The sequence below is a fragment of the Rutilus rutilus genome (assembly GCF_951802725.1).
Source record: "Rutilus rutilus genome assembly, chromosome: 15".
Taxonomy (NCBI): Eukaryota; Metazoa; Chordata; class Actinopteri; order Cypriniformes; family Leuciscidae; genus Rutilus; species Rutilus rutilus.
Window position 1 is genome coordinate 34,639,109 of NC_140220.1, and position 10,257 is coordinate 34,649,365.

Genomic DNA, 10,257 nt, shown 5'->3' on the forward strand with positions numbered 1-10,257 from the left:
TAGTGAAATAAAACTTTAATTCTTAATATTGATCCTGGACTATGTTTTATATCTCCATCACATGGGGGCACTAATAACCCTGTATTTTCAGTTTGGGTTCAAATCAAGCCTTGCTTATTCTTTCACCTTTCATCAACTATCTGCACAAGCACTTTCTTCTCGTTAATAGTTGACACGCTTGCCATTTTATTATTATTTTTTTGAATGGCAGAAGTATAAAAAATAAAATAAAAAACGTACAAATGTACAGCAGTGAGAAGCACTGTGGCGGTGGATCAACATCAGATCATCATATTGTCAAACATCAATCTATTTTTTTGTTTTTATGTCAAGCATGCCTTGGAAAGATTTAAAGATTTTTGGAAGGACGTGCAAACTTATATTGAGGATGTTTAAATGTTAAAGGAGAACTCTGGTCAATTTTAACATTGAGCTCATTTTTTTGTACATTTGGAGTGCTGTCAGTACAGAGAACAACTACAAAAATCGGTGTTGCCTACAACGTGTTATCCTCGTTTTAAAATTTGCACCCTGTTGACTTCAATGGGGCAAGTTTTAAACCTGCTTTTAGCCTCTTAACACCCTTGATGTGTCATTACAAGTGCACAGGTCATGTGAGTGATTCCTGCAGAGTGAACACGGTGAATCTGACTGCAGTAGATGTGAAAGATATGAATAAAAATGATGTTAATTCAGCCAGCGCACATACCTGTATTTACATCCTGTTTTCGGTCGAAGTCCACAGTAGTCGATTGTCGAGTTCACGCGCGTGATCATAGGTACTAAACCTATGCGCGTGAACTCGACAATCTCACATCTACTGCAGTCAGATTCAGGGTGCAAATTTTAAAACGAGGATAACACGGTGTAGGCAACACAGATTTTTGTCGTTGGAGTACTGACAGCACTCCAAATGTACATACAAAAAAATGAGCTCAATGTTAATATTGACCTGAGTTCTCCTTTAAGTATGTAAGGATTTTTTGGTAAAATACATTCTCTTAACCCAAGTTATTGTTGTCTACTTGACTATTAGTGTGCCATTCATGGGTTTATCTCCCACAAAAGTGTACAACATTGAGCCCCTCAGGCACCATCAAAACACTGAGAGCGGCCCGCTCAGATCCATCAGTCTCTTCCTGGCTCAACCTTTATCGACATTTTAAGGCGTCTCTCTCCCCCATTCATAGTGAAAACAGTTGAATGTGTTATTTTCAACTAGGTATCATATTTCCTTTTATAGAACAACAAGCTGGACGATAACCAGGGCTGCATGATATTGAAGAAAAATGCGATATGTGATAACTCATTAAAGGTATAGCAGAGGATTTTCCCGAATTTTAGAAAAGAACCGCCCTCTCCACTTTTTGAAAAAATGCACATGCGCAACACTCTACCTGCTCCCGAAGGGGGAACGCCTATTAAACGTGTGCATGAGAGAGCATGCACGAGCCTACAGTAGTTCTCCTCGTGCACGCTCTGTTTACAAGTTGCTGTCGGCATGGCTCATACAAGCCTACTTTCCTTTACCTGTCGAGTAGAAACTTCGCGACTGAGGCATCAGTGGGAAGCCCAACCTGTGCTTTTAGTGCACGCCAGCGTGTGGAATATTCTCCCAAAAACACTCTGGTCTTGTTTCTTTCTTCAGAGGCCTTTCTCTTCTTGTCAAACAATTCGTAGACACTTTTTCTCTTGCGACCCTCAGACATTTCGAAAAAACCCGGTGAGAACGGGCGAGCTTCAATGAATGGCTGAAACCGTAGCTCACCACACACATACACCCGAAAGTGCGCATGCGCAGAAAGCGAAAACTACCTAGGGACGAGCACGTACGACGGCCTTACGTAAACATATCACCAGAATGATTGACAACTAGGAGGACCAATAGTCTTGATGATCCACCCAGAAAAAGAAAATCCCCCGCAATACCTTTAAATAATGAAATATTTGATATTCGATATGATAATGCTTATTTTTACATTTTTACTGCAATGCTCTGTCACATTTTGTCACATTTCCATGCAAGAAAAGCATAATAATAATAAAAACATATTTTAGAAAAAATGATGCTAAGTGTCTTAAAGTCAGATGTTATTGGAATCCTCTGGGCCAGTTGAATGTCCTGCCAGTGATCTGATAGAACTTCTGGTTAAATGGGTGGAAAAAGCGGTGCAGTTTTTCCTTGACGGAAGGGTCTACACCCGGATGGATCCGTCCCTTACTGCCCGCTAGGCACTTGTTAAATATGAAGTTATATCGCAGACAGAAGAACCCACGTGTGGCATTAAAGTACAGATTGTACTGGCTGATCCACGAGGGTAGGTTTAAGAAATGCTCAACAAGCTTAAGTTCTGGCAGTGGGTCTATGATAAGGCGGTCTCCATCAACTACATGAAATTGCTCCACAGGGAAGAACTTTAACCAGTGTTCTAGGTACTTGGTGTAGATGCTTGTCCGTACAGCCTTGTACTTTGTGTTCACCTCAGAAGTGTTGGTATCAATCACAAGTTCCTCAAACTTGTCATACATTTTGTTCTTGCGCTCTTTCCCTTCCAGGACCTGTGTGTAGTCAGAAACAGCGCGGGTGGTGGGCTCACGCACAATCACCAAAAGTTTAATGGAGGAATTCATCTTAAAGATCCTCTCAGGCACCTCCTCAGTGATGAAATATGCAGGACTCTTCTCAATAGTTATTTGGTGAGGAAAAGAGAAGGGCATCTTTTCGCGGTACCAGTCAATGCCGCGAGCGTAGTTCTGGTCATTGTCGAAAAAGTGGACCTCCTGGGAGGCCTTGACAACATCAGGGTGAAGACTGAGCATCTCCAGCAACGCACGTGTCCCACCTTTCCTCACGCCAATGATGATGGCTCTGGGCAGCTGCTTAATGAGGAGGTGCATGTGTAGTTTCTCCCTTGTGCTGTTGGTCCTGTGCAGCTTGAGACGATGAGTGTGTTTGTGCTGCAACGTATGTAAAGGAGTCTCCCATGACACACCAGCAGGAGGCATTCTGACCTTAATGGGGCAGATCAACTGCAGCCTGCAATGAGAGAATTAAACATTTTTATGTCCCAATAGGTCATTTCAATTAAACAGATTTACATTTACATAAAGGTCACATTAATTCTGGTTCTGTAACTTCTTCTAATGTTTCCTCATTTACAAATGGCTCTCATTATACAGGGCCTGTACCAATATGCGGTCTTTGCACTCGACCACTTGTCTATTTACATGATGCATTTCCTGTATTTGGCTCAAGTCAAGTCACCTTTATTTATATAGTGCTTTTTTACAATACTGATTGTTTCAAAGCAGCTTTACAGAGATAACAGGAAAATAATGCAACAAAGTGTGTTTCTGCTGTACAGCAGATCTAGAAGAAAATAGCATTATAATTCAGCTGTGATTAATTTAGCTGCTCTGGAGAAAACAGTGATGTCATCGACATCGTCCAGCTTAGTTCAGTTATCATATAAATGTGTCAATGCAGGCAGATCAATATTATTGTTGAAAATTAAGTGCCCCCAACTAAGCAAGCCGAAGGTGACAGTGGCAAGTGTTCAAGTTGGCGTGAAGAACGCAAGTTTGCATAGAAATTTTGATTATCATTTTAGTGTTATGCCGTTGCGCCGATATACGTAATACAATACATCACAATAATGAAGATGTACAGTATTGTTATTGTGGGCACTACAAGATAATTCCTTGTTATGAATTATTTCGATTTTTAGAAAGTATTTTAAATATGCTTTTTCCCCCCATCAAACCAGTAAAAATGTACAACACTACATGTCAAAGAGGAATGTGAATTCTGATGTAAACAAGCCCAAGACAGATGATAAGCATGAATGAGGCAAGGAGATGGGCAGAATAAAAATGCACATTCACTCTCTGACAGTAGATGGCGCTTAATGAACAACAGAAATGCAGCTAATACCCCAGTATGCCCGTAAACACAGCAGCTTCCCTGCTTTCTGTTTCTGAACTATAAAATGAACTAATTCATCACAGCACCAAATACTTAAATACTTAAAGACATTAAATAAATGTGGCATGTTGTTAATGGATGAATCACAAATGTGAAAAGTGTTTAATTTCTAAAAGTACACAGGAGGAAGGGGTCTATTACTGAATAAACATGCATTTATGGGATTTGAGTTTCTCTGTGAATGATTGCTACATTACCTATCTAAAGTGCCCACTCTGGCCACCAGTATAAGTAGGCTTCCGAGCGCCAGGCTAGCCAGTAAAAGCCTCTGCCTCAGCCACTGCTGCTGTGAAAGACCATCACCCTCCATCAAACAGCCTTCCTCACCCTGTATAGAGACACACACACATACATGCATGAACATTATTCATGTAGACATTTCCTGTCACTTATGCATTGACTAAGAACCCACTTACATCAAACTAAAGTCTGCATCTTTATTAGCTTAAAAACACACACATTACTTAACAGCATTTCATTGGAAGAGAGTTTAATGTTTTTAACACACAATAAATCATGTCTTACAAGTCATAAAATGCAGTGCCATTACAGAGGATGCCCACTCAACACACACTCAAACACACACACACACACACACACACACACACACACACACACACACACACACACACACACACACACACACACACACACACACACACACACACTCTCTTCATAAATAATAGGTATTCTGTGTCTGATGGAGCACTTAGCTGATGTTCACAAGAGATGAGTCACACTACTAAACACAAAGACCTGCCATGGCTTCACTTATAAGGTTCTCATCTCATGACAATAGTCCTTGGTTTCATATTTTAAGGAGGAACGACATGCAGCCTAGCGTGTTCACCGATACTATTGCTCCTACAACGTGAACACCATCATGGGTGTTTTCTACTGTCCACTGATCGATAATAAAGAAGTGGATGGCTAATTGCATTATAACAGTGAATACATCATGTCGTCATATTGGGATTCTCTTTACTGACTTAATAGGAAATCGTATGATTGGATCAAAGAGTAGCTTAAGCATTATCCAACCAGTCAGTGGTTTTATATCTACGAGGTTTTATATAAGTCTCCCACTTACAATGCAAACTTCTTTAGAAGTTTCTTTAGTAGTTCGTTTTATCTAAGGCTGTATCACTTTTCTGCTTTTCTTCAACAGAAGAAAGAAAATCATATGGGCTTGGAATGACATGAGGATCAGTAAAGAATGATGATGCATTTTCATTTTTGGGTGAAACAAAAAAACAGACATAGGCAGAAATCTCTGGTGGGGGGAGGTGTGTTATTGAGGTCACGGGCAGGTCAGGACCCCATCTGAGGGTTGTCTCCCTCTAAAAATATAATTGAAGACCATGCTGTGTATTGTAAATAATATAATGATATAATTGTGTATGTAGTAAAACAATGCAAACGCAAACGGGGCAAAAACCACCGTGTATCTTGGAAACGTATAGCGCTCATTACCATATCTGAATTTCAGCTCCAGATCGTCCTCAGCACTTGATACACAGTCATGGGCCAACGGCATCGGTTTTACAGTATCATTTCCAGCGAGAGTCTTCATCTTTTTGAAGTGAATGCAAAATGGATTCGCAGAGCTGAAAACTGTACCTTCTCGACATGTCGACAACATGAACCAAACTCTTCCAGTCTCAGATATAACTACAGTGTTTGAGGGTCGCAGCCCAGTTACACATCATTATTCACTGTATAATCTGATCTCCAACTCAGTATCGATCTGTAGAATTTTCTTGATCTAATTTCACTGAGCATTATAGATGAAGAGTCCAGTCAACGAGAGTAATGAAGACAGATTGAACTACTTGCATAAAAAAACTGCTGTACATTTACAATGAAAATTCACCAGTACCTTACTGTCGATCTCAAATACCGAACATGATTGCACATTGTAATGGATTGTGGGGGGCAGAGCAGTGGAACCTAGTCTAAAAAAATACATGCAGTAAAATTTTACAATGATTTCACTTTTTTTTATAAAACGGCTAAATTTCCTTAAAAATACAGACATTCAGATCACAAAAAAAAAGAAAAAAAAAAGGTATTTTATTTATGCTGCTGCAATCACTGTTATTTAGCTTTCATATGAAACAGAATTCATATTTTTACTGAATTACAATTGTTGATTGTCACCATGTTTGAGATTTGCGGGTTGAGGTATATATGTGCATCTCATTGCAACTTTTTGTGTAATTTGCCTAGGTAAAATGGATAAAATGTTAGTCTCAAGTTTTAGCTTTGAAAATCAAACATGGTTTTAAAAAACAAGGACTGTTGTTACTTGCATTACTAAAGGCTAAACATTCTATAGTTGCCTTGATGAGATTTTTTTGAGTTCAAAAGACTAGCTGTTATTCATTAGATGGACAAAAGTATTTAAGTTGACTTTAATCATGGAGCAAGTTAAGTTTCTTAAAAAGGAATCTACACTCAAAAAATTAAGCTGTTGAACGAACTTAATTCAATTCAAGGAAATCTTTTCCACGAAATTGAATTACATTTTTCCAACAAAACCTAATTTGTTTGAAATGATTTGTTGTAATCTTGTTGTATGAAATTAAATTAATTTAGTCAAGACTACTAAAAAAATTGTCATTCCTACTAGATTAAGTTTTGTCAAGCAAAATCCCCAGAGTTAAATTAACTCTGCTCAGAGAACATGTGGTCCCACTCTAAAGATTGTTAAAGTAACTCTGAATCAGAGCTAAAGTTAATGAGATAATAAAGTGATTAATTAAGTGATGATTTTATTAAATGACATGCAAGCTGTTTGTGACTGTAATTTGTTTTTATATGCTGATGACTGCTCTACTGGTTTCCGACAATGATGTTCTCAAAATACAAGTGATATTAGGAGCTTTGTAGGGTAAGAGACTGGCTCTCTGATAATAAACTGTTATTGCATTTAGGTAAAACTGAATCCATATTATTTGGGACGAAAAGTAAACTGAACAAAGCTCCCAACTTATCTATCAAGGTAGGGGATTGTGTAATATCAAATAGAACCACTGTTAGTTATCTTGGATGAGTTTTGGACAATGATTTAAGTGGTACAAGTATGGCTATGAAAATTTTAGGGAAGGTTAATGCTAGAACAACATTTCTTGCCAGATGTGTTAGTTTTTTGGATAAGCAAAATTAAAAAATATTTGCATCATGCTCAGTGCTATGTCATTTGGAGTACGCATGCATTGTTTACCAAAAACACATCATTTGTTGCAAGGAAAGCTGGGAACAAATATGATCAGGTGAAAAAAATGTCAGCATCATAAAAGTCACTAATCTTATCCCTGACCCAAAGGGTCTATTTATTATTAATAGAATATATTCATCATCAAAACTTTCTCTCCACAGATCAGACATTCTGAAAATAGATTTTGCAATACATTATACACAATTTTTCATTAAGGAATCCACAAACCTTCAAGAATCAGCATATGAATCTCAACAACGGTGACATGCTTTCATGCTGCAATGCAGTAAATATGAAAATTTGTAATAAGTAATACAGAAGTAAAATGTAAAATAGGCTAAACTGTGTTTTAGCAATTGTGTTTGATGTTTTTACTCTTTGTAAATCAGTGTGAGGTTATTTATATTATTATATATTAAATATTATTATATATTATATATACAGTATATTGGCTTTATATCGGCAACCCTGCTCTCTAAGATATCGGTCAGCCATCAAAAAATCTATATTGGTCGACCACTACAGTAGATTTTACATAAAATTTCAGAGTGCACAGTGCAGTTAGATACAAGAGAAGCTTACTGTGAAATGAATGCAATTATTAACCTGCAATATAATGTAATTTCACCCTAAAACTTTTAACGGTGTGCCTATTTAAATTATGATCAGCCTACTGTGTTCATACTGCGCACTACAGGTGAAACTGCTGCCAGTTATGAAATTATTTACAGTATATTCCAGGTTAATAATTCTTTTCTTGCTCTGAAAATGCTGCTCTGAAATTGTTGTGTTTTGTATGTCAAGTATTGATGTCTGTGCATCATTAGGTGATGTTTGCAAAATGATGTCACATATTTCAAAGATGAATCTCCGCAATTGCTTCACTATTGTGTTTAACTATAATATTTAATATTCTAACTTGTCATCATTTTAACATTTCCATTTGTCACACTTCTGACTTGTCTAGATCAGAAATTTGAACATACAGATGGTCCAAGATCCCAAGCAAATGAAACACTAATCTCCATTATGGTGACTTCAAAACAATTAGGGCCTACTGTGGTAAAAAAAAAAAAAACATTTCTTACAGTGGCGTGCATCTATTTCACAGTAAATTTCTGACTACAGTAATTCATTGTAAAATACTATTCTTTAATCCTGTAAATTCCTGGCAATTTTTACAGTGTACATATGACAATCTAATTTTGATTGATTATCATTTTGGCAGCATTTGAAATAAAGCATAATCATAATTTTGTGTCTGAAATTATTTAAGTACACAATGAACTTGTAGTCCGATCCTTTAAGCAACAAATGTAATGGTATTCATATGACTACATTCATTCATTTGGAATAGTGCCATTTTCTGTCTCTGACAATGATTGTTCAAAAGTCATGGGCTTGATTTACCAGAAAACATGCAACAATACCTGTTCGTATCGTTCTTGGGACACGGCTATCCAGTGCAAGCACGATGATGGCTCGGTGTGTTCCAGTATCAGCATCACTATCCCGCGTGTTTCGGACAGGTTCGACATGTGAACGCATTTTTGAAAGCAAGTATTTTGTGTTACTCTTTGTCAAGCGCCAGATGTCCTCTAATTTCTTCCCCGAGACCGCGTGAAGGAAACACCAGCGCTTTCTTGACCCAAGAAGAAGTAATTAAAAAACGTAAGAGTCTGACGTGTTCTCGTTAGAAGACACTTTTATTTTGAGTGTGTCTGAAGAGAAGAGTGTTCTGGGTTCACCCACTGAGTCCAAGTCCATGTCCATCAGCTAATAACAGAGGAGCGATGATCCGCTGCTGCGCGCGCGTGACACGGGAGGAACTGAAAGCCGGGCGCAAAATGAGTGAGGTCGGGAGATGGTCGGGGAACATGCGTTATAAAGCAGCGTCCCAGCAGCTGATTCAGAGCAACTGGACTGTGCTCAGAGCCACCTGGCCGTTTTTAGTGAAATCTCGCCCTCTTCTGTCGGAGGTTTGTTACAACAATGAATAAAATAGGTAACATTGCAAAGGACACTTCACTCCACTACCTGCATCACCCAGTCTTTTTACAGACTTAACAAAACAACCTACTTACTAATCTTTTTTTTTTTTTCATCATTACATCTTTATCCTTACAGTTTGAAATTTGCCTTAGGCTACTTATATATTGAAAATACACCTACATTATATTCAATGAGCTGTAAATCGATTTTTACAATCATTGTAATGATAGTAAATAGAGATTCAAAGCGGAAAACTATACGGAGCTTACAGACGCAAATCAAACGGCAGCAAGACAGCGAGGCAGACCAGAGTAATCGATCTGTCACCAATCACAGCGTGTCACAGCGTCTTTTGTATAAAGCCAACATTGTCTAATCCAGGATACAATACCACATCACTGCAAAAACTTGAAATGTTTGCAGCGATGTGGTATTGTATCTCGGATAAGACATACGAAAATCAGGTTTTATGGAAAAAACGGGCCTGACACGGGTTCAGTCAACCTTAGCATGTTTTCTAAGTGCGCAAACCGACGTCAAGTTTCTGAAATGTCTACATAAAGAATTGTTAATGTGCATGTGACTTTTCTTCTAAAAGATTTTCTACATTTAGCTCCAACGAGTGAACTACAATGCATGACACACGGGTAGGCTATGCTATGCTGCAAAAAAGCATGACATTATGGATTGTTGTTTGTATCCCACATATCTTAACAGTAGGCTTCAAAGAGATTGTGGAAGTCCTTTCTGCTTTTGGCTCCGATGTATGTGCTAAAATGTCACGTAAACGTTAAAGCCCACAGAATTCAACTTCGCAAAACCATTTTAGAGGAGAGGCGCAGCAGAATGGAATGCAGATTGAGTTTCGATAAATCTTTAAGACTATATTTTCAGGGATCATTTCTATAGTTCTTTGCTTGGAAATGTGTTTTGAAAGTGCTTGTCTCCCAACCCACGATGAAGAATCATGATGCTCTTTTCTGGGTGTGAATTGGGCGCAGAGCAGCGACTTTGGTTGTGAGCTTTGCGTTGTTGATGAACGTTCTGTATTGCTTTTTGC

The 10,257-nt window shown here is 38.1% G+C and overlaps 1 protein-coding gene across 1 annotated transcript; it reads right to left on the reverse strand.

The window, feature by feature from the left end:
• Nucleotides 1-1,132: 1,132 nt before the first annotated feature.
• On the reverse strand, nucleotides 1,133-9,081 carry LOC311305328 (heparan sulfate glucosamine 3-O-sulfotransferase 5-like). Its single transcript, XM_084432966.1, has 3 exons — nucleotides 8,636-9,081; nucleotides 4,183-4,313; nucleotides 1,133-3,037 (listed from the first exon to the last, which is right to left on the reverse strand). The coding sequence occupies exons 1-3, from the start codon at nucleotides 8,741-8,743 to the stop codon at nucleotides 2,092-2,094; spliced, it is 1,185 nt and encodes a 394-aa protein (XP_084289092.1). The 5' UTR covers nucleotides 8,744-9,081; the 3' UTR covers nucleotides 1,133-2,091.
• Between the last annotated feature and the right edge of the window lie 1,176 nt (nucleotides 9,082-10,257).

What these genes read in the sequence shown, in the direction of transcription:
- LOC311305328 (XM_084432966.1), bottom strand. Translation starts at nt 8,743, where the DNA reads ATGTCGAACCTGTCCGAAACACGCGGGATAGTGATGCTGATACTGGAA. An exon ending in CCCAAGAACGATACGAACAG is followed by an intron (nt 4,314 to 8,635) that starts GTATTGTTGCAT and finishes GTCTCTATACAG; the next exon opens with GGTGAGGAAGGCTGTTTGAT. An exon ending in AGAGTGGGCACTTTAGATAG is followed by an intron (nt 3,038 to 4,182) that starts GTAATGTAGCAA and finishes CTCTCATTGCAG; the next exon opens with GCTGCAGTTGATCTGCCCCA.